This window comes from Rana temporaria, chromosome 5, assembly GCF_905171775.1.
Source record: "Rana temporaria chromosome 5, aRanTem1.1, whole genome shotgun sequence".
NCBI lineage: Eukaryota > Metazoa > Chordata > Amphibia > Anura > Ranidae > Rana > Rana temporaria.
Window position 1 is genome coordinate 363,662,796 of NC_053493.1, and position 25,299 is coordinate 363,688,094.

Below are 25,299 nucleotides of genomic sequence, written 5' to 3' on the forward strand. Positions count from 1 at the left end.
TGGGACAGAGCTCATTTAAAATGGTCTGTTACAAAGTGAAAAAATGTTCTGTGGTCAGACGAAATTTGCCATTCTTTTTGGCAACCATGGGCGCCACATTCTCCAGGCTAAAGAGTAGAGCCCTTTCAGCCGGTTATCAGCGCTCAGTTCAAAATCCAGCATCTCTGATGGTCCGTGCTAAATTAGTCAACTAAAATATTGTTGTCATTATTTTCATCAGCAGCATTTTTCCAGTGACAAAAACTAAACGAAAATTACTCAGAATTTGTGTCAATTTATGAAGACTATGACAAAAATCAATTCCAATTTTCAGCAACGAATCAAAACAGAACTAAAACGTGAGGGACATTTTACCTATAAAGATGTTATAAAATGGCCAAATCTGTGTCTGTGTAGTTTTTTTCAAACCTTAATATATAACATGTTACTAGATTTTTTTTTACGCCAGTATATAACGACTTTAAGGGTCCTTTCACACGTGCGGACCGTTCGCCCGTTTTGTCATACGTCCGTTTACAGACTGCAATGCTTTCCAATGGGATAGTGTACGTTAGCGGATGAGGATCCGCTAACGTCCGTTAACATCTAACAAAAATAAAAACGGATGAAAAACGGATGACAAACGGATCAACTGATGATAAAAAACTGATCTAAAAAACGGTTCGCACGTGTGAAAGGACCCTTACAAGTTCTAGAGAAATGCATAAATAATGCATTACAATTTAACTAATCCCATTAGATTTAATTTAGCTTAAATGCACTGGAAATTTTTGACTAAATACAAATAAAGCTAAAACAATTCAGATGAATAAAACAGCATTTTAGTCAAAAGACTGACTAAAAATGAAATTTGACATCTAAACGAACCACTTCCCGACCACGCTATGGCCGAATGACTACTGCAGCACAATCGGGCAGTTCTGGGAGGGTGTCATTTGACGCCCTCCCCTAATCGCCCCCGCCACGCACTGTGTGATAGTTGTATCCTTCAGACAAAGCCGATCACAGATTTGGGTAAAGGGCCAATCACAGCAGCCATTTAGCAACTGATCAGCTGAGTCCAATCACAGCAGCCACAATGTAAACACAAGACAGTTATCGGCGTTCGGAGAAACGGTAAACGTTGTGCATGAAAGAGACATCTACCCTGATTATCAGTGTCCCGATTATCAGTGCCCACCAGTACCACCTCGTCAGCACACATCAATGAAGGAGAAAAATTACCTGTTTGCAAAATGTTATAACTATGAAAATCTTTTTTCTTCAAAATTTTCTGTCCTTTTTAGGAAAACATAAGCCCAGTGGTAATTAAATACCGCCAAATGAAAGTTCTATTTGGGTTGATAAAAAAAATTTCATATGGGTAGTGTAGCAAGACCGCACAATTGTCATTCAAAGTGCAACAGCGCTGAAAATTTACCTGGGCAGGAAGGGGGTAAAAGTGGCCAGTAGGCAAGTGGTTAACATTGCTGATGGTATGGGGGTGCATTAGTGGATTTTGAATGGGCCCCTTGCACAACTGGAAAAGGCCCCATCAATGATTAAAGATATTTCCGGGTTTTAGAGCAGAGAATTCTCCTATTCTGATTACATCTTATCCTATGACAGAAGCATGGCTTCGTAGTAGAAGTGACCGGATGCCTGTTTGCAGTCCAGACCTTTTATCAATTGGAAATATTTGGCACATCTTGAAATGAAGAAAAAAAAAATGGCAAATAAAAACCCAACACTGTTGAGCAGTTAGAATCCTATCTCAGGAAAGAATAATAGAATTTTTGTACTCACTGTAAAATCCTTTTCTCTGATTTCATGGACGGTCACAGCAGCAATCTTGACATTGGGGTATTGGCCTTCTGTTAGGAGAGGACTAGGCAGAAAAAGATGTTAAGGCAGAAAAAGATGTTAAAGTGTTAAACACACATCAAAACTGTACAGTACCGCCCGGGGGCGGTCCCTCTAGGTACAACCCCTCTCCCTGCATGCAGCAGCTCAGTTCGTCAAAAAGCAGTACAAATATAGAAAAGGAGGGCTGGGTGCTGTGTCTGTTCATGAACTCAGAGAAAAGGATTTTACGGTCAGTACAAAAATCCTATTTTCTCTTTCATTTATGGACAAACACAGCAGCAATCTTGACATTTGGGACGTCCCCAAGCAGTATCAAAAACGAGGGGTGGAAACAGCATTAAAACAAATTCACCCCAAACAACCATAGCTCCTCAATTGAGGAGGTGCAACTTTGAAACAGCCGCCTGCAAAACCTTGCGGCCAAAGCCAGCATCCGAAGATGCACTCATATCATGCTTGTAAAATGTTGTGATGGTGTGAAAGGACGACCAGGTCGCTGCCTTGCACACTTGAGAAACAGACGATTGATGTCGGAAAGCCCAAGAGGCACCTATTGCCCTGGTCGAATGCGCCGTGACAGGAAAAAAATGCTTATGCATGGTGAAGGGGGGTCTTTGCCTACGGCGTGGCTCCTTACCCTTCCTGGATTGCGGGAGCAGAGTGCTCTTACCTCCCGTGGCATCTTTGATAATGTCATCCAGAAAGGCTCCAAAAAATCTCTCACCCTTAAAAGGTAAATCCAGCAGGGCTTTCTTAGAGGATTGGTCCGCGGACCAACACTTTAGCCATATCAGGCGGCGTAACAGCAGCTCATAGACCGAGGCCATGGATAGCAAGTGAAAAGTATCCAAGGTCGACTCGCAAACAAACTTAAGGCCCTGGACCAACTGCTCGGCCAGTTCCACACAATCCGGGGGAGCCTGGTGCTTCTTTAACCCTTGGTTCAACATTTTTGCCCATTCTGTAAGTGTCTGCTACACCAGTGCCCCGGCCACGGCAGGACGCACTGCTGACCCCACCACGGTGAACAGGGAGCGGGCCACTGCCTCAGCTCTCCTGTCTGCGGGGTCCTTGAAAGCAGGTGCCCCTTCCACCGGAATCGTGGTCACCTTGTTTAGTCTGGACACAGGGGGGTCCACTATCGGGAGAGAAGTACATTTTTTCAGAAACGTCTCCTCAAAAGGGTAACGGACCGCTAAACATTTTGGGGCCAAAAATACCCTTTGCGGCCTGTCCCACTCCTTGTACAAAAGCTTATCCAGGTAAGGTACACAAGGAAACACCTTAGCGGCGCGGGTCGGCGAACGGAACCGACAGCTCCATCGTGTCCTCCATCTTAAGAGTATCCCGCACTGCAGTTATAAGTGCTCCTACAAGTGCCCTCTCATGCGCTAACCCGGAGTCATCCTCACTGTCCGAACAGTCGAGGTCCACATCCTCTGACACATCAGAAGCGGGACCAGGAACCGCAGCTGGGCCCGATTCAGTGTCAAGAGTTGTCCCCGGAAGATGGCGGGGGTGTTTTTTACCCCCCTGACGGCCACGTGCCGCTTCTACCCTGGCAACAAAGGCCACCAGGATTGCCGACATAGCGTCCACAGAACCAGCAGGGGCACCAGTTGCCAATTCAGGAATGACTGGGGAAGAGGCGTCCGCTTCCAACACCATGCTGACCCACGTGTCTGACACCCCCAGGGATGTGAGGCAAGGTACACAGCCCACTCTCCTAGCTGCCACAGAGAAAAAGGGGCCCCCAGAGGACTCGCCACCCGAAAAACGGATACCGCACTGCTGCTGTCTGCCTCTCCCGCCAGGTGTTCCCTGTACAGCTGCCCATGTTACACTGCGTCGCTGCAGCGTGTCCAGGCTGTTTGCGCCATAAGTACTATCACTAGAGGCCAAAATCACTCACAAAATGGCAGCCGAGCAGCCACTCTGTAAGAAATGGCCACATTTAAAGTAAAACGAAAAAAAAAAAACACAGGCACGCACACAAATGGCAGTGAACACCCAGGCCCCCCTCCCCCCGCACAGGGCAGCCAGACAGCACACCCAAGGCGAGCAGACCCCGCAGCGCAGCCAAATGCAAGTGGATGGAGTCCCCCAGGCAGATCCACGGCAGCATAGACAGCCTAGCTTCAAGAGCATTGGAAGGAGGGAAGGGAGGGAGAGAAAAAAAAGGAAAGGTGGAGACCCCTTAATCGACCTCCCTGGGAATGCCCAGCCGTGCTGTCCTGCCGTAGCAGGGGGTGCTACTTACCCGTCTTGCGAGGACTCGTTGGGAGCATCTCTGACTGACCCATCTCCCATGCGTTTACGGTGTGGCTGTTGGCACTGGCACACTGTGACATGGACATATAGCCCAGTCATATGTGTGCCCCAAAACATGTAGCTCACCGGCCACCCATGGAGCAACAGGGCATGTCGTGGCCGACCCAGCATGTAGCTAGAGGCCTACACACACTCGATGGCCGAAAGTGGGAGGACTACAAGTATCTGACATCCAGCCTGTCACCCAGTCGGCAGTTGATAGTAGATCTCAAGAACAAGAAAACAAGTTACCGGTAAGCCTAACTTGAATTTTCCCGAGGCGTCTTTCAGGACAGCACCTTGAGAGGACAACAGAGACTTACTACCTTAGGGCGGGACGACAGCTTGTAGGACCTTCCTGCCAAAAGCCTGATCACTAGCTGAGGCGAGGTCCAACCTATAGTGTCACACGAACGTGTGGAAACTTGACCACGTCGCTGCCCTGCAGATTTGCTCCGGCGTGGCACCAGCTCTTTCTGCCCAGTTGCGAGAGCTCTGGTCGAATGGGCACGGATACCCTCTGGCGGAGTCAGGCCTGCCTGTAAATAAGCCTCCCTGATAGCCAGCTTCAGCCATCTAGCTAGTGTTCCCCTAGATGCCTGCTGACCCCTTTTGTTACCCCCAAAAAGGACAAATAAAGAATCCGAACGCCTAAACGGGCTTGTTATTTCTAAATAATATAACAAGACCCGTCTGACATGTAACATATGGAAAAATAATTCCTTTTCACCCGAAGGGTTAGAACAAAAAGTGGGAAGTACAATGTCATGTACACGATTATTGTTAGAAGCCACTTTAGGCAAAAACTTAGGGTCAGTTTTAAGCACTACCCTATCTGAAAATAAACATAAATAAGGCTCCTTCACTGACAGGGCCTGCAATTCGCTGATCCTACGTGCTGAGGTATAGCGATTAAAAATAAAGTTTTGAAGGTAAGGTTCCTAACTGAAGCTTCCCCTAAGGGTTCAAAAGGCTTGCTTGCCAAAGATCTCAAAACCACTGAGAGTTCCCACTTCGGGAAACCCTTTAACCTTGGTGGTCTAGACCTCAAAAGAGATCTAAAAAACCTCACCACCAATGGTTCTGTGGCTACAGATCTTTCCAAAAAAACTAAGTGCGGATACCTGTACCTTAAGGGTGCTAGCAGCTAAGCCCTTATCAGCCCCCTCCTGTAAAAATTCCAGGATAGATTTCAGTTCCCTAGGGTCCTGACTCGAAGAGCTACACCAAGAGGAAAAAACCTTCCAAACCTTGGTGTAAATGGCTCGGGTTACCTTCTTCCTGCTGTTGAGTAAGGTGGAAACCAAGCGGTCGGAGAACCCCTTTCTTTTCAGGATTTCCCTTTCAGAAGCCACGCGGTCAAGGACAGCCGCGCCACATCTGGGTGAGAAATTGGACCCTGAACTAGAAGATCCTGCCTGAGGGGCAGGTGCCAACAGGGCCTGGTTGACAAGGCTAGAAGCGTTGCGAACCATGCTCTCCTGGGACAAAATGGGGCGATGAGAATGACCGGGACACTTTCTCTCTGAACCTTCCGCAGAACTAAGGGAATTAACTGAAACGGGGGAAAGGCAAAGCAGAGGCGAAAATCCCAGGGATGCGACAGAGCGTCTACCCCTAGGGACCCATCTCCCCGACTCAGAGAAAAGTATCTTCCTACCTGGGAGTTCTCCCTCGAGGCAAACAAGTCTACCTCTGGGAGACCCCACCTGCTGGAGATCTCTGAGAAGACCTCCGCATTCAGGGACCACTCCGACTCCCGAATCTGGTGTCTGCTTAAAAAGTCTGCCACCGTATTCAGGGACCCCTTTAGGTGTAGGGCTGTCAAGGAGATAAAATTGCTCTCTACCCAGGAGAGAATCTCTGTGGCCAGGGACAGAAGCGAAAGGCTTCTTGTACCTCCCTGCCTGTTCAAGTATGCTACTGTTGTAGCATTGTCCGTCAGGACCTGAACATGATGGCCCCTGAGAAATGGAGCAAACTCCACTAGTGCCAGGGCCACCGTCCTTAGTTCCCTCCAGTTTGAGGAACGCAGGGCTTCCTCCCTTGACCACCTTCCCTGTGAAAATTTCTCTTCTAGGTGAGCTCCCCATCCCCAGGCGCTGGCATCCGTGGTGAGCCTTAGTCCCACGGGGAATGACCACTCCAGACCCTCTGCAAGCACTCGCTGGTTTTTCCACCAGTAAAGGGATCTTACTACCCGGGCTGGAATTTTTACCCGGGTGTCCAGAGAACTGGTTTTCCGATCCCATGTCTTTAAAAGAAAAGCCTGCAGGGGCCTGAAATGCAACCTCGCCCATTGGACCGCCGGCATGGTGGAGGTCAAAATTCCTAGGGATGCCATAACCTGTCTGACCGTCAAAGACTGATGGGACTGAAGCAACCGAACAGTGTCCAAGACCTTGGATGCTTTTTCTGGGGGGAGAAAAATTCTCTGGTTCCGCGAATCCACCTGGTATCCCAGAAAACGAATCCTCTGAGAAGGAACCAGGGCGGATTTTTGAAGGTTTAAAATCCATCCTAGGGCTTCCAAGTGGGTTCGCGCCAGAGAAAGATCCCTCAACAACTTCTCCTCTGAGGGAGCAAAGAAGAGGAGGTCGTCCAAGTAAGGGATGACTGCTATTCCTTGTAGACGCAACGGGGCTAAGGCCTCGGCCAGCACCTTTGTAAAAATCCGAGGTGATGATGACAGCCTGAAGGGGAGGGCCCTGTACTGGAAGTGCTGAACTTGACCCCCTATCTCTACCGCCAGTCTGAGAAACGTCTGGGACTGAGGGAAGATAGGCAAGTGAAGGTACGCATCCCTCAGGTCTATCGACGCCATGAAGCAATCTGGCGTCAGAAGATTCCTGATTGAGAATATTGAATCCATTTTGAATCTCCTGTACCTGACACACCTGTTTAAGGGTTTTAAGTTTAATATCAGCCTGAACTTTCCCGTAGGTTTCCTTACTAGGGAGACATGGGAATAGAACCCTCTGCCCTGTTCTGCTAGGGGAACCCGGACCAACTCCCGAATCTGGTGTCTGCTTAAAAAGTCTGCCACCGTATTCAGGGACCCCTTTAGGTGTAGGGCTGTCAAGGAGATAAAATTGCTCTCTACCCAGGAGAGAATCTCTGTGGCCAGGGACAGAAGCGAAAGGCTTCTTGTACCTCCCTGCCTGTTCAAGTATGCTACTGTTGTAGCATTGTCCGTCAGGACCTGAACATGATGGCCCCTGAGAAATGGAGCAAACTCCACTAGTGCCAGGGCCACCGTCCTTAGTTCCCTCCAGTTTGAGGAACGCAGGGCTTCCTCCCTTGACCACCTTCCCTGTGAAAATTTCTCTTCTAGGTGAGCTCCCCATCCCCAGGCGCTGGCATCCGTGGTGAGCCTTAGTCCCACGGGGAATGACCACTCCAGACCCTCTGCAAGCACTCGCTGGTTTTTCCACCAGTAAAGGGATCTTACTACCCGGGCTGGAATTTTTACCCGGGTGTCCAGAGAACTGGTTTTCCGATCCCATGTCTTTAAAAGAAAAGCCTGCAGGGGCCTGAAATGCAACCTCGCCCATTGGACCGCCGGCATGGTGGAGGTCAAAATTCCTAGGGATGCCATAACCTGTCTGACCGTCAAAGACTGATGGGACTGAAGCAACCGAACAGTGTCCAAGACCTTGGATGCTTTTTCTGGGGGGAGAAAAATTCTCTGGTTCCGCGAATCCACCTGGTATCCCAGAAAACGAATCCTCTGAGAAGGAACCAGGGCGGATTTTTGAAGGTTTAAAATCCATCCTAGGGCTTCCAAGTGGGTTCGCGCCAGAGAAAGATCCCTCAACAACTTCTCCTCTGAGGGAGCAAAGAAGAGGAGGTCGTCCAAGTAAGGGATGACTGCTATTCCTTGTAGACGCAACGGGGCTAAGGCCTCGGCCAGCACCTTTGTAAAAATCCGAGGTGATGATGACAGCCTGAAGGGGAGGGCCCTGTACTGGAAGTGCTGAACTTGACCCCCTATCTCTACCGCCAGTCTGAGAAACGTCTGGGACCGAGGGAAGATAGGCAAGTGAAGGTACGCATCCCTCAGGTCTATCGACGCCATGAAGCAATCTGGCGTCAGAAGATTCCTGATTGAGAATATTGAATCCATTTTGAATCTCCTGTACCTGACACACCTGTTTAAGGGTTTTAAGTTTAATATCAGCCTGAACTTTCCCGTAGGTTTCCTTACTAGGGAGACATGGGAATAGAACCCTCTGCCCTGTTCTGCTAGGGGAACCCGGACCAACACCCCCTGCTGTTGAAGTTCCAACAACGAGGACTTTAACGCTACATACTTCACTGGATCCCTTGGGGCCTGAGTGACCAGAAATCTCTTTGGCGGGGCTTCTGAGAATTCTATAGCGTACCCCTGAGCTAGAGTGGTCAGTATGTACTGGTTGTTTGATACAGCTGACCACTGCGGAAGGAACCCCTGTAACCTCCCGCCTACCCTCAGGGTCGAGTCATTGCGGTTTATTGGCAGGCGCAGGAGGATGGAAAAGGACTCCCTTTCCTTTGCCCTTCTGCGCTGCCCAATTCCTTTTTCCTTGCGGTCTTTTCCCCTTATCCTGCTGCTTAAAGGCCCGAAAAAACCGCTTGGGAGGGGGGTTCTTGTTCTTGACCGGGAAGGCCTTCTTGTCTGCCGTCCTGTCCAGGATACTATCCAGTTCAGGACCGAAGAGAAGATCCCCTGAAAACGGGATTCCACACAGCTTGCTTTTGGAGGCTGTGTCACCAGGCCACGTCTTGAGCCATAAATCCCTTCTGGCTGAATTGGCTAAAGCAGCGGATCTAGCGGACATTTTGATCGCCTCGGCCGAGGCATCTGCCATATAGGCTACAGCTGCAGAAATGGTAGAAAAAGATTCCAAAATGTCCTGTTTTGGGGAGTCTGCCTCAATATGAGCTTTGAGTTTATATAACTAGCACTCCAAGTTGCGTGCCACACAGGTGGTAGCCATGGCAGGCTTGAGGTTAACCATAATAGACTGCCAGGCTTTTTTAAGGAGAAGATCCATACGCTTATCCATCGGGTCCCTCAGGATCCCCATATCCTCAAAGGATAAATCTGTGGACCTAGACACCTGGGAAAAAGCTGCATCGAGTTTAGTAACTTTGTTCCACACGACTGATGGATCTTCTCCAAAGGGAAACCGCCTTTTGTGAGATTTAGAAAAAAATGGTTTATTTTCTGGGTCCTGCCATTCCCGCAAGATTGTTTCGGAAATAACCGAGTGAACTGGAAATGTACGCCCCTTGGGCTCGCAGAGACCGGCATACATGCGATCGTGCAGGCTTAAGTCCCTCTTCTCTTCGCTGAGACCTAAAGTGGCATAAATAGCCCTGAGGAGGCCATCCACATCCTCCAGGGACAACTTAAATTTTGAGGGAGGCTCTATTTCTTCCTCATTTTCTGAGTCCTCACTAGAGAGGGCCTGAGGCTGACTATCCCTGGACCCCTCGTTATCAGAGGGCCTAGGAGCCCATCCTGTCTCCTGAGAAGACTGTGATGTGGAGGGCTGAGAAATGGTGACAGGAGCTAGCGACTCTCTCATGGTCTGAAAGGTGGCCAAAAGCTCATCTTTAACAGAAGCCATCAATTCCTCTCTGACTGAGGCTGACTCCTTCTGTACTAAGGCTGCAATACATGCCTTACACCATGGCTTCTTCCAACTTTCCCCCATTTTCTCCCTACAAGAAGGGCATCTCTTTTTTTCAGGTTTAACCTAAAAAGGAACGGGGAGAGAAGAAAAAATATAGGGGAATCCAGCATGAGACCCGGTCTCAATAAACAAACAGGACCCCCCTCACCTAGGTGCACTTAGGAAGCAAAAGGTGTCCACCCGTGCCCTGACAGGCCCCCATGCCACTGGAGGGAAAAAAAGTGAAGAGACCGAGAGAGAAATCCCAAAAGGAGAGAACCCTCACCCCTGGGGAAAAACAGACTTACGTTGCTGCTTCCCGCCGAGGTCCTGCTGGTGCCCGTGCCTGTCTCCACCGCTGATGCATCTGCAGTATCCATCGCAGGAATCAGCGCTCTCTGTGGCATCCACGGCGCTTCCCGGACTCCAATAGCGCCGGACCAGGAAGCGGAAGTAGGCTCCAGCGTCCGCCCTACCCCTCCGCCTGCCGCGTCGGAAATGACGCGCCTCTCCAGCGACCAGGCTACGCCAAAATGGCGACGCCCCGCAAAACGAGGCACCTCTCGATCGCGGATGGCTGGCTCCACTGAGCACCGGGAGAGAGAGGAGCCCGACTACCATCACCGCCGCACGGGTGGTACGGGAGAGCTGACAGTCCCTGAAAAAGGTAAGAGGAAAGAGTCAGTTTTTCAGGCAGCACCTGAGACATCAGACCCTTCCCAAGAAGATGCTCCCTCTGGAGGAGGAAACACAAAAACTGAGGAGTGCAAGGAGGGGCCTCCTTTTAAAAGGATGAAAGAAGGCGTTTCCTGATGGAGTGGGAGGATCATGATATCTCAAGGTGCTGTCCTGAAAGACGCCTCGGGAAACTACATTTCATCAGTTTAAACATTTGATGTTTTCCAATTTCTAGTGTGAATAAAATACAGGTTTATGAGATTTGCAAATCATTGCATTCTGTTTTTATGTAGATTTTACAGTGTCCTAATTTTTTTGGACCTGGTGTTGTACATTCAGTCCTGCTGACACCCTGGGTGTCTGCATTACAGGGTACAATGGAGACATGAAGGGAATATGCAACCACAATAAAATAAACATTGTGCAGCAAGTTCTCGTTCACATTGGAGATACTTGTCATGCGATTGGACAGGTCGAATTGCATGACAATTTACACCCTATCGTCAGTGATAGCACTGTACAAATCGATTCAACACTGACTTTGCAGTGCCGATTGAAAAAGTAGTAGTACATGCACCACTTTTGGTGATTTCAGGTGCGACCTGAATACACATCTGTATGAAGCCGCACCAAGATGCAGCTTTGAAATCGTGCAATTTCAGATGAAGGTGCACAATTCCAAAGCTGCATTCAATGTGAATGAGGGCTTAATATGCAAGATTCTTATGCCAAGAATTGTCATTTACAACTTTCAATGCCGCTGGCTCCTGTCTTGGAGGGAGAGGAGTGTCTTGCCATTCCTCAAGCCATGTCGCTGTGTGTTTCCATTGATGCACACTGTAGGAAGATACAAATCTAGTCCCTGCATGCAAACAGCCACCATGAAACACGGACAGCAGTCATGGTCCCAGCTAAAACTGAAATACGGGCAAAATTTAAAAGATGGATAAAAAAGCAGGGAGCCAAGTCCTTCTCCTATGCTAGGCAAAAAAAAAACTGAGCCGCTGCATGCAGGGAGAGGGGTTGTACCCACTAGGTTTAATCTGCTGCCATTAAGTGCATGAAAAATTGAGGTGTTAAAGGGGTCATAAAGGTTGTTTTTTGACCTTTATGAAATTAAGGGGAAAAACACCAGCCAATCACCGGCCCCCCAGTTTTACTTACCTGAGCCAGTTCACCTGCTCAGCATGTCCCCGTCCTCTTCTCCACAGAGTCCTGGCATTGATCGGATAGATTGATATCAGCACAGCCATGGTCTCCCGCTACTGTCAACTAAATCCAACAAAGTGGGCACCACTCAGCACCGAGTGTATGACACAGGAGAGTGCCTACAAAGTAACCCCCTTGGGAGAGAGCGTCCCAGAGGGGGTTATCTATTACAGGGAAGAGCCACCGCAGGACCACAGAAGTTGAGGATCAGGGCAAGTATGACATGTTTGTTATTTAAAAATACAAACTTATATCAGTTTAAATCACAACTGCACAGCTAGTATTAAATTTGTGGGGTGGCGTGCACATAATTTAGCATAGAGGTTTCTCATCAGGCAAAAATATATATTATATAAAAACACTTCTCATGTATTTATATATATATTTTTTAAAACATGCCTTTTAAAGACCAGTGTTTCCTATAAATGAAGAAAGAGAAAAAAAAGTGTATTGCCTTCACCCAGCATGAAACTCCTGTACTTTTCCTGTGCAGAGCTTTCTGTAATAGAGGCCAGTCACTGCTCTCATTTGTGCAGAGTGACCAGTCCACCCAGTTTCATTGTAATTTAAATATACCAATTCTTTCAAGGTGCGGTTTGTTCCACACACTATGGGGGTTATTTACGAAAGGCAAATCCACTTTGTACTATAAGTGCACTTTCAAGTGTAGTTGCTGTAGATCTGAGGGAGACATGCAAGGAAAATAAACAGCATTTTTTGCTTGCACGCGATTGGATGATAAAATTAGCAGAGCTATCCCTCAGATCTACAGCGACTGCACTTACAAGTGCACTTGTACTGCAAAGTGGATTTGTCTTTAATAAATGCCCCCCCTAGGTGCTGTAATACAGGGCTTGACAAATTTGCTTGGAGTCTGGGAGCCAGCTTAAAAAAAAAAAAAAGCTGGGAGCCTTTTTAGCCATAAAGTTTTATTTTCAAAGGAAAAAAAAAAAAATCATCTCTTCTTTAGGCCTGATGTGCGAGATAAACGTTTTGTATTTTTAGATGTTAACCATTTGCCCACTTTCACTCCCATCGTGCACTTTGTCATTTTTTTCCCCTTTTCAAGATGTGCCAAATATTTCTAATTGGTCAAAGGTCTGGCACTCAGACTCTACAACAAAGCCATGTTATAGGTGCAGCAAGTGGTTTTATTGTGGTCCTGGTGAAATATGCAAGGCCTTCCCTGTAAATGTGCCCGTCAATTGTCAGTTATTGGCTCTCCTTTTCTCATGCTGTGACAACACGTGAGAAAAGTACTACCTGTAACCGGCAAGTCTGTTTACATGCAATCAGCTGTGATCATACACAGCCAATCACATGGTAAAGAGCCGCTATGATTGGCCCTTTACCTTGATATGGATCAGCTGTGTCTGAAGGACATATTATAGCGCACCTGACCCCGCTGGGTGCAGGGTTCTTGGAGGACATCAATACATCCTTAGAACTATAGAACCAATTTCTAGTCGCCATGGCAACCTGGGATTTGCCAAGCCCTGCGGTAATTAAACGCATGTCATTTCCCACAACATGCAATTACATCACAGTGCAATACAATTTGCTGCAGGCTTCCTAGACATGGAAGTGTTAGAAGTTGTATCCTGCCCACAAATGAGAGAATATTCAACCCATATTACAGAAGTGTCACACTGCAAGTATTCGTACACCTACACAGAAAAGAAACAAAACACACAAGACACATCTGGGAAACCACTCATTTATTAACAATTTGATGTTGAAATTTACTTCTCAATGGGCTGCTGTTCTGGCATGCTCCTAATGATATCGGAATCACCTGTAAGACAAAAAAGATGTTTAAGTACAAAATTCAGACTATGACAATTCTCATACAGTGCATGCCAAACCAATTAAAAACAATAATTGCATATACTGCACAACTGAAAGCAGTGCCATTACACCCATCAACTGCTTGCCCAGCCATAGTTCAGCTTAAAGTATATCTATAGGCAAAAAAAATAATCATTTTGGATAGAGTGAGGGTTATAACCCGTCAGATTTTACACCATCTGCAACCCACTGCAGAGATTTCCCTTTACTTCCTGTCCCATGGCTGAACAGGAAGTGAGAGGAAATGAATTTATTGGGATTCCCAGATCACCAGAACTAGTGTCTTCATTGGAAGATTTCCCCTCTAATATTTCTGGGGATGACCCAAAATTTGGATTTTTTTACCTTCAATGATAATCAGGAGAAATGAAAAGGGTTAATCTCCTTAACATTGGCAAAGGTAGAAATAAAAATCTGACAGGTGTTCTAATCTCTCTCCACTCTATTCAAAACAATGAGGTTTTCGTTTTCTCCAGTTTTCATATCAAGCTTATCGTTCAATGAATGAACTACAAGTCCTCTCTGCCATTGCAACAGACTTCATTCTCATGGACGAATGCAGTAATCAGCGCACTTGTAGTCCCACTGACACTTCCTACAGAGATACAGACAGAGCTGGAGAAAGTGTGCAAGAGGCTAGCATTGCACCCACAATCCACTGATCACAGGCACAATGCTTTGCAGGCTCCTGTGAAAAAAAATAAATGCATGTTTTTTTGATGCAAAATATGTGCATTAATAATTTTTTCCCTAAAAGGTGAACTTGGTCTTAGGAGTACCACCAATTACTTGAAGCACTAGGTTTTATGTTTACATACTACAAGGCCACCAAATGCATTGCATCGATAAGATTTTAAACCAGGGTCTTTACTACTCCAAAATAAACCTTGGTTAATTAGGTTTGGCTCTGGTCTCATCTGCCCTGGAATTGGTTCAGGTGCCTACATAACCCTAGCAGAAACTGCATGTACACAAAGCAGCACAATTAAAGCGGGAGTTCACCCATTTAAAAAAAAAAAAAAAAAAATCTCCCCTTAGCTTCCTGCTCGTTCGGTCTAGGGGAATCGGCTATTTATATTAAAATAGGTGCAGTACTTACCCGTTTTCGAGCTGTATCTTCTTCCGTCGCTTCCGGGTATGGGTCTTCGGGAGCGGGCGTTCCTTCTTGATTGACATTCTTCCGAGAGGCTTCCGACGGTCGCATCCATCGCGTCACTCGTAGCCGAAAGAAGCCGAACGTCGGTGCGGCTCTATACTGCGCCTGCGCACCGACGTTCGGCTTCTTTCGGAAAATCGTGACGCGATGGATGCGACCGTCGGAAGCCTCTCGGAAACCTGTCAATCAAGAAGGACCGCCCATTCCCGAAGCCCATACCCGGAAGCGACGGAGAGGATGCGTCTCGTAAACGGGTAAGTACTGCACATATTTTAAAATAAATTGCCGATTCCCCTAGTAATAACGAGCAGGAAGCGAAGGGGGAAAAGTGCCCTCTAAGGGTGAACCCCCGCTTTAAGGTTGGAGGCAAAAATAAATGTGCAGGAGCTATAGCCTGCTGCGAATTATGTGGCTGACTGAAATGCTCCCATTACACAAACTGTTAAAAGCACTTGCATCACTGGGGTCATCAGACCAAATTGCACCCAGGACACTACCTGCCTGGAGTTTTTGTGCATTTCCTCCAATTACTCCATTTACTTCCCACACTCCAAAGACACGTTCACAGGTTAAGTGGCTGCTGTCTAAATTGGCTATAGTATGCACGTGGGTGTGAGTTAAGGCATGCATGATAGGGACTTTGTTTGTAGGTCCTTTGACAGCAGGCACTATGACTGTACAATAAATAAAAAGCAATGCTTAAATTGACAGCACCAACTTATTTTAAAAAGAAACCAAAGGTGACAAAAATCTGTCCTGTAAAAGAAAATTACCAGCTGGAGAATGGTGGGAAGAACCAGAATACATACAATGGGGATCAGGGGAGAGACTCGAGTGTTTCTCAAAAAAAAGGTAATGCAGCAGTTCACACTCTGCAGAACCTTCAAGGGTGTGAGATGTTCTGCCGGATGCCTTCTACCGCGTTCCCCGAAAATCAGGCCCAGCATTATTTTCCAGGGGGGCTGCAATATGAGCCCTAGCCCGAAAATAAGCCCTAGTTTAAAATACTTGTAAAATACTATAATCCACTCTATTACAGTAGTATATAACATACAATGTACGTGTTGCTAATATAATTGTGGGGAAGAGAGCTCCAGAGGGGCAACAAGAGCAGAGTGGCGCTATAATGAAGGTATTTGGCACAATTATATTAGAGAAACACATTGTACATTATATACTACTGTAATAAGTGGATTCTATGATTTACAAGCGGTTTAATTCCATTTACATTGGGGATTTGTGTCAGGCAGAAAGAGGGGAAGAGAAGAAAACACATTACATGGCAAGACCTACCCCAAAAATAAGCCCTACTGTGTCTTGTTGCCAAAATCAATAAGACCCGGGCTTATTTTTGGGGGAAACCGTATCCGAAAGCCACCAGTCAGCTTGAAATATTCATGTGTAAACCCCTTGCTGCCGTTGATGCATGACATATGTTGGTGGTAGTAAAGGGGATAAACACATTAGCATATACATGAATGCATTCATCTACATGCTATAAGTACTGTTCCCATCTATGCCAAAAAAATAAAATAAAAGACCTCCTTGCTGTGGCAAGAATTGGCATATTAACGCTGCTGGAACGCTTGGGTCATGTGATCAGAGTCACTCAGCTCATTTAACCTCTTGACCACCGCCCCATGTCAAAAAGACGTCCTTTTTAAAGTTGAATATCTCGATAACGGCAGCAGCTGCTGCCACAACCGAGATATTCATCTTTTCAGGGGGCGGTGGTGTACACGATAACGGCGGTCTCCGCGGCGGATTCGCCGCGAGATCGCCGTTATCGGTGGCGGGAGAGGGGCCCCCCCCCCTCCCGCCGCTCTCCCGCGCCCTCCGCCGCTTACCGGAGCCGTCGGTAGCGGCGGAGGGGATCCGATGTGTCCGGCAGCTGAGCGGGGACGGGACTGAAGGAGAAATCTCCTTCACCCGTCCTCCTAGCTCTGCTGGGCGGAAGTGACGTCAAAACGTCAGTCCCGCCCAGCCTCTTAAAGAAACATTTTTTTTTTTGTCATTTGAAAAAATGACATTTTTTTTTTTTAATTTTTTTTTTTGCATTTAAGTCTAATTATGAGATCTGAGGTCTTTTTGACCCCAGATCTCATATTTAAGAGGACCTGTCATGCTTTTTTCTATTACAAGGGATGTTTACATTCCTTGTAATAGGAATAAAAGTGATCAATTTTTTTTTTTTTTTTTTTTTCTTCAGTGTAAAAAATTATAAAACTAAATAAAAATAAATAAGAAAACCAAAAAAAATTTTTTTAAAGCGCCCCGTCCCGACGAGCTCGCGCGCAGAAGCAAACGCATACGCGAGTAGCGCCCGCATATGAAAACGGTATTCAAACCACACAAGTGAGGTATCGCCGCGATCGTTAGAGTGAGAGCAATAATTCTAGCCCTAGACCTACTCTGCAACTCAAAAAATGCAACCTGTAGAATTTTTTAAACGTCGCCTATCGAGATTTTTAAGGGTAAAAGTTTGACGCCATGACACGAGCGGGCGCAATTTTTAAGCGTGACATGTTGGGTATCATTTTACTCGGCGTAACATTATCTTTCACAATATATAAAAAAATTGGGCAAAATGTATTGTTGTCTTATTTTTTAATTCAAAAAAGTGATTTTTATCCAAAAAAAGTGCGCTTGTAAGACCGCTGCGCAAATACGGTGTGACAAAAAGTATTGCAATGACTGCCATTTTATTCCCTAGGATGTCTGCTAAAAAAAAATATATAATGTTTGGGGGTTCTGATTAATTTTCTAGCAAAAAAATTGTGATTTTCACATGAAGGAGAGAAGTGCCAGAATTTACCTGGTGGGCAAGTGGTTAAACAATGGCGGGCCGATAGCAGTTGCTGCTGTTCCAGGCCCAGACATCTGGGTCTAACCACAGTCAACATCTGTGTGTGACTATTGTCAGCCCACTATTAATTTAGAGTTTGTTAAAGGGGGAAGTAAACTCATCCATCATGTGGCAGAAATGTAACACTCCCATTGGTTGTGCTCTCAACCAAACTGAGAAACCATCCAATGGCTGGTGTCATAACTGATCACGTGCAGAATCAAGGCAGTTGTAGTATAAACAGAGGCCAAGATGCCAGATTCCTTGACTGAACACGATAGGAGGGAGTACCACCACATTTAACCCCCCCCCCCTCCCAAAAAAATCACCACAAACAAAAAATGCCAGATCATCCTGATCCCTTAAAGCATGTTATATACACACAGTGCTTGTGCTGTGTAATGTGGCCAGTTGTGTCAGTCCCCTCTGCTGAGGAAACAAAAAAATTGCATGCAAACCACCAATGAGGCATGTCAATGACGGCATCGACTAAAGTGAAAAAACAAAAGCGGGCACACACACGTGTGAATGGGCTGTTTAAGCCCTGGTTCACAGTGATGCAGATCTGATGGGGTTCAGAAGCATTCCAGAATGCATAAGTTTGCATGCCAAGTGAAACATTGTTTTCTTTGAAAGCCGTTCACATCTATGCAGTTAAAGGGTCACTAAAGGAAAAAAAAAATTTTTGCTGAAATGACTGTTTACAGGGTATAGAGACATAAAAGTTAACTGATTCCTTTTAAAAATGATTAAAAATTTAATTTAATCTATCATATAATGTGCCTCTAGTTTCACGTTCGGTTTTAAAGGTACATGAATTTCCGGGTGAGAGGTGAGTCGGGAAGACTCACAGAACAAAAACAAATCCAGGGCAGTGTTTTGTTTTTAAAATAAATCTGATTGGTTCTGAGGAGTTTTAGACACACAGTAATGACAGCTTAGACCACCGTGAAAATCTCCCAGTACGATGGTTATAAGGAAACAGGCAACCAGGAAGTGTGGAGATCAGAGCAGAATTACAGCTACTTCAAAGCAAAAACGAACAATGAGGACATGAAACCAGGACTGCAGTAAAGGAAGCTATTTAGCTAAAAAAAAATAAAAAATGCCTTTAGTGACCCTTTAAGAAAGGTGTCCAGTGTGTATTTAGTGTGGTGCCATTTTAATCTCCATGGACTAGTAAAATCACATTACCATTGCAGCGGCCAAGAACAAATTTGCACTCCAAACCGCATAAAAAAAAAAAAAGTTGCATGTAACTAGCTTTTAAGAATCAGAACTGTAGGGATAACCAGTGCTGAGGACACAAGACTAGTTTTATTCTAGCGAACGTCTAGCCTGGAATGATCACGGCAGATCAATCCAGCGAGAATATATTCGCATACATGAAGCAGTCTACATGCAGATGCCAAGTTAAGTGACCAGTACATACCTGGATCAATAATAGCCAGTGTGCACACTCTGTAGTATTTACCGCAGGCTGTACCCAATTCGATGTTGTTGCCGCTGTAGTGGTGGACTCCGGTCTTTGCCAACATTGCATAGTATTCAATCTCTGATTTCCTGTGGAGGAGGAACACTGTACATTAAAATCTTTTATTTGGAGTATTCTGTTGGATTCAGTGCAGTTACACTTCCTATGGAGTAGGATTTTTCTGAAAACTGCACCAAAAAATGCAGGCAGGATTTTTTTTAAAGGACACTCCAAAGACCAATCCCTCAAATTTAGAGATAGCAGTACACTTCCCCAGCTGATCAGTGACTAGAATCTCACACACACACCAAACTGCCTTGGGAGCACCTAAAGCCCCGATGCCTGGAGTATGCACACCAAGACTTATGAAAAAAGACCACCTGTAACAAAGCGGGGCCTGACAACCTACTGAAACGCACCCTACTATAGGATGCAATGGAACATTCCTTATAGCCAACATATCTGAAGTTAGAAGTACTTACAACAGTCATGCTGCAAAAAAAGTAGAAGACATCAAAACCCGATTCTTCTATTTCAAGATTCATGTTCACTGTCAAGTTTAATGTAAAGGGTGCATACTGCATAGTGTGGCGAGTTTTGAAAATAGTGTGTTCGCAACCCACTCATAACAAATGAGCCACGGTCCTCAACACATCACACTGCATGGGATACTTTAGTGCAAGGATATGCAATTAGCGGACCTCCAGCTGTTGCAGAACTACAAGTCCCATGAGGCATAGCAAGACTGACAACCACAAGCATGACACCCAGATGCAGAGGCATGATGGGACTTGTAGTTTTGCAAACAGCTGGAGGTCCGCTAATTGCATATCTCTGCTTTAGTGTATATTGACCCTCAAAGTAGAAGTTCTTCGAAACTCCAGACATCACCTTTTATTTGGCAGGAAAGCCCTTCCAACATGGGGCCAGACTCTCCACCTTCCAAGACTAAACCTTAGGACAATTATGTGGAGTAGTCCACTGACCTGCTCCATTATAAGTCTATCCATATACAGAGAAAGAAAAGAGTTCACTCACCTCAGAGCTGGGCAGTTGTTAGCGAGAATGACGAGCTTGGCCTTGCCCTCGCGGATTCTTTTCAAAGTCTGCTTGTAACCCAGGACATATTTGCCACTTTTCATTACAAGCTGGAGCCTTGAGTTAATTGACTCCAGGGACTTTTTCTAGAATGCAGAACAAAAAACTCAATTAGTTCTAGGTGAAAAAAAGGATTTCTGATCATTTCAAAGAAGCCTAAGAAACGACACCTTCATAGAGTGGCAGCTTTTACCACCAATTCACATACCCATATAAATCAGTAAACCAAATTCTTCTATCCTGGCAAAAACTTGTGGAGAGGTTAGAACCACCAACCAGTCAATGTATTTTTTTATTGCCAACTGTCTACTGTGGAAATATTCACATACCTGTCCTGGAGACCACTGTCAAAGGGGCACAAAGTGATGGCTGTGAGAGAACAGAAGATTGGAGGGACAGACTATTGTCGCCAGAACAGAAAGTGAGGGGAAATATTTTAATAGGGACACCCATCTTGGTAATACTGCCCAACATTAAAGCGGCATCTGGGATATCAAAAGAAACCACCCAATATTCAGCCCGTGTGTACTCAAGTCATGCCACCTTCTGTTGAAGCATGATTGAAAAAGGTCTACAGATCGGCTCCCAATCAGCACTCAGCCAATGGCCAGGGTGTTCTGATGGGTGGGCAGTCCCTGTCAGAACAAAACAGCTCAGTGGGCGAGATTGCAGTACTAACATCGTATAGCTACGTTAGTACAGCAGATCTGACCGGAGCCTTCAAGTCCCCCCCATTAAGCCTGTTGGGTTGAATGAAAAGCACTATTAGTGCGTACCAGACTTTATTACCAAATGTGAGAAAGCTTTCATCTCACAATCTGTTCACACACACCAGCAGGGGTGTACACCATCCAAAGTTCTCAAATTATACACATTTTTTTTTTTTATTATTTACATGTGCGTGAGGAGCAGCCCAGATCCTCCTCTTCTCAGGTCCCTCGGCGCACCAGGCCCCTTCCTCCTGTTGAGTGCCCACACAGCAAGCAGCTTTCTATGGGGGCAACCAAGCCTCCCTGTGACCATTTAGACACAGAGCTGCGTCCGTGTCTGAGCAGTGGGAGCCAATGATGCCTCGCTGCCGTCTTAGCCAATGAGGGAGAGTGAGGCGAGTCTCGTGCAACATCGCTGATCTAGATGGGCCTCAGGTAAGTATTAGGGGGCGCTACTGCACACAGAAGGCTTTTAATATCTTGAGAGATATATATATATATTTATTACACAAAAAATACCCATAAGCCAAATCACGCAAGACATTGCCTATCTGTTTTGGTGCAATGCCACTGCATTCCCCGAAGGTATGAATACTGCCTTTTTGAGCAAAGCTCCACTTTAACCTCTTCACGACCACGCTATGGCAGAAAGACAGCAACACCACGGGCTCAAATTTTGCGGGGAAGGCGTCTATGGATGTCGTCCTGTGATCGCAGTGTCTTTTGGTCAGATGATCAGATTCGGGATAGAGCCAATCACGGCAGCTCTTTTCCACAGGATCAGCTGTGTCTGATCACAGTATAAAGAGGATTTGGCAGTTATCGGCAGTCCTCTCCTCGCGCTGACAGCGAATGGAGTCGATAACCGTCAAATCTACGCAGATAATTGGGGAAACCAAAAAATGTCCACCAATGCTGCCAATCACCACACATCAGTGAAGGAGAAAACTTACTTCTCTATAAATCTCTTCAAAAAGTTTGTTCATATAGTAAAAAAAAGTGGGGATTAAATACCACCAAAAGAAAGCTCGGTCTCAAAATAAAAAAAAACACAGCCACCCCACACACAACTAGGAATCTGTTGAAGAATGTGTAAATGAGCCAAAGCTCACTTGAAGCACCACAAAGCTTCATCGTAAATGAGCTTCATTAAAGCGGGAGTTCACCCGAATTTTTTTTTTTTTAACATTAGATTGATGCTCATCTTGTGAAGGGGAATCTGGTAGTTTTTTTTAAAAACAAAGCAGTACTTACCGTTGTAGAGAGCGATCTTCTCCGTCGCTTCCGGGTATGGGCTTCGGGACTGGGCGTTCCTATTTGATTGACAGGCTTCCGACGGTCGCATCCATCGCGTCACGAGTAGCCGAAAGAAGCCAAACGTCGGTGCGGCTCTATACGGCGCCTGCGCACCGACGTTCGGCTACTTTCGGAAAATCGTGATGCGATCGTCAGAAGCCCGTCGGAAGTCTGTCAATCAAATAGGAACGCCCAGTCCAGCAGCCCATACCCGGAAGCGGCGAAGATCGCTCTCTAAAACGGTAAGTACAGCTTCGTTTTTAAAAAAAAACACCCGATTCCCCTTGACAAAACGAGCATCAATCTAATGTTAAAAATTAACATTTCCGGGTGTACCTCCACTTTAAAGCCATGTAGTGTTTGCAACAGCATACGTGGTATGGGGCTCATTCACACACATTCTTTGGGAAATACTACACGCCCAGGTGTCTCTAGCCAGGAGTGGCACCCATTAAAGCCAAAAGGACCAGGCTGCCATGTACGGAGGGCATGGTGGTGTGGGCTTTCCAGGTAACAGGTGGTGAGGAGATCAGCACTCCGCTTTGTCAATTGCCCTCTAAAGATCCATTACAGGCGAGTTTTCCGAGGGGAAGCAAGGACCACCTAAGTAAATGAGCCCCTATGAGGGGAGGGGGGGGGAATAGGGATATGTCTGGGTGGAGGAGGGCAATTTATATGATGTGCGATCTGCCGATAGATGAATGTGATCGGGGGGAGGGGAGATGGATATGTCAGGGTGAAGGGAAATGTTTTATATGAGATGTGATCTGCTGATAGATGAATGTGATCAGAGGGGGGATATGGATATGTCAGGGTGGAGAAGGAGAATTTTATTTTGTTTTTATCTAGGGGGGGGGACAGGTGATGGGGGTGAGTGACAGTCAATAACGGCGGGACCCCTTTACCAGGGGGAGGTGGGGGGTGGTTGTGCTCAGTTCTCCAAGGAGATTTCCACACAGCAGCTTCAGGAACAGCAGCGTGTCTCATCATTGCACGGGGAATGTTTTATATGAGATGTGATCTGCTGAAGAACGGGATCGAAGGGGGGGAGAGATATGGACAAGTCAGGGAGGAGGATATATGTTTTACATGAGATGTGATCTGATAGATGAATGTGATCAGGGTGGAGGAGGGGGGATATGGACAGGTCAGGATGGTGGAGGGGGAATTTGTTTTATATGAGATGTGATCTGATAGTTGAATGTGATCAGGGTGGAGGAGGGGGGATATGGACAGGTCAGGGTGGAGGAGGGGAATATATGTTTTATATGAGATGTGATCTGATAGATGAATGTGATCAGGGGGGGGATATGGATAGGTCAGGGTGGAGGAAGGGGATTTATGTTTTATATGAGATGTGATAGATGAATGTGATCAGAGGGGGGAGGGAGATATGGACAGGTCAGGATGGTGGAGGGGAATTTATGTTTTATATGAGATGTGATAGATGAATGTGATCAGGGAGGAGGGAGATATGGACAGGTGAGGGTGGTGGAGGGTATTTATGTTTGAGATGTGATAGATGAATGTGATCAGAGGGGGAGGGGAAGGTTCCTATCACATGGGGTCTTCAGTGACAGCTCTAGTCACCCCGGTCCTCCTCCTCCTGTCCTCTGACAGACAATAATCCGGTACAATGAGCCCCGTACACCCCACACACCCTCCGCTCAGCTCCACGTGAGAGCGCAGGCCTCACTCACCGTCTTCTTGGCGGCCACCATGTTTGCAGCGCGGATATCCCGGACCTGAGGAGACACAACAACACACCGTCACACGGAGCCCACTTTGCTCTACCTCCCCGAGAACACTGGGAACCTCCACGGGGCTCCACGCCTCGATAAACCCCCCCGACAGCCGGAGCCCAACTCACCAGAGGTGCAGCTCAAGATGGCCGGGGACCGAGAAAGGAAGACGCTCCCACAATGCACCGCTCTTCAGTCACACGCCGCACACCGGGGGCGGGACTTGCTCGAACGTACGCTGAGATGAAACGCAGCGTTACTGAGTGCACAGGCTGGGGAAACGCACGCTGAGCTGGAACGCAGCGTTAGTGGGCGGTGTGCGAGACACAGTTTTTCGTCAGATATGGCGACCCGTCAGAAAATGTCACGGAAGTGACGTTAAGTCGCCCTACCAGCAGCACTGTCTGTTCCCATGGAGAACGGATGGCTGGTTGTCAGGGTGATGTAGTTGCCCTGAGAATCTTCTATCGGGTTGTTCTCCACATTATAATACAGAAAAGGACTACTACAGGGGAAGACAACTTGAGCCCACCAGCTATGCTGAAACTACAAACCCCATCATGCCCCTGCTTAGCAGCATAGTGCAATGCCTCATGGGATTTGTAGTTCCATAACAGTTGGCATGCTCTTGTTGCCTCTACCTGTACTGCTTTCCTCTTATAGCATTGCCTATATACAGTCACTGGCCACTTTATTAGGTGCACCTGTTCAATTGATTGGTAATACAAATTGCTAATCAGCCAATCACATGGCAGCAACTCAATGCATTTAGGCATCTAGGGCTAGATTCAGCAAGAATTTACGCCTACGCCGCGTAAATTCAAAGCTGCGCCGGCGTATCTTCTTTCTGTATTCAGAAAGCAAGATACGCCGAAATTAGGCTAAGATCCGACTGGCGTAAGTCTCTTACGCCGTCGTATCTTAGGGTGCATATTTACGCTGTCCGCTAGGTGGCGCTGCCGTCGATTTCAGCGTAGAATATGCAAATGAGCTGGATACGCCGATTCAGAAATGTACGTGCGCCCGGCGGATTTTTTTACGCCGTTTGCGTAAGGCTTTTTCCGGCATAACGTTAGTCCTGCTATATGAGGCATAGCCAATGTTAAGTATGGACGTCGTTCCCGCGTCAAATTTTGAAAATTTTACGTCGTTTGCGTAAGTCGTTCGCGAATAGGGCTTTGCGTAAATTACGAAAGCATTGACTATTTGCGACGTGATTAGAAGCATGCGCATTGGGATACGTTCACGGACGGCGCATGCGCCGTTCGTTAGAGACGTCATTTACGTGGGGTCATGTTTTATTTACATAAAACACGCCCACCTCTTCTCAATTTGAATTTGGCGCGCTTACGCCAAGAGATTTACGCTACGCCACCGTAACTTAGGGCGCAGGTTCTTTGAGAATCCAGCCCCAGCCTCACTAAGGTA

The 25,299-nt window shown here is 46.5% G+C and overlaps 1 protein-coding gene and 1 non-coding gene across 2 annotated transcripts; both read right to left on the minus strand.

Annotated features, from left to right (window-relative positions):
• Positions 1-13,403: 13,403 nt before the first annotated feature.
• On the minus strand, positions 13,404-24,064 carry RPL30 (ribosomal protein L30). Its single transcript, XM_040354758.1, has 5 exons — positions 24,000-24,064; positions 23,830-23,874; positions 20,064-20,209; positions 18,984-19,114; positions 13,404-13,497 (listed from the first exon to the last, which is right to left on the minus strand). The coding sequence occupies exons 2-5, from the start codon at positions 23,848-23,850 to the stop codon at positions 13,445-13,447; spliced, it is 351 nt and encodes a 116-aa protein (XP_040210692.1). The 5' UTR covers positions 23,851-23,874; positions 24,000-24,064; the 3' UTR covers positions 13,404-13,444.
• Positions 18,803-18,934, minus strand: LOC120942098. The gene has a single exon (XR_005749893.1). It is a non-coding gene; the product is annotated as a small nucleolar RNA SNORA72 (small nucleolar RNA).
• Positions 24,065-25,299: the final 1,235 nt, after the last annotated feature.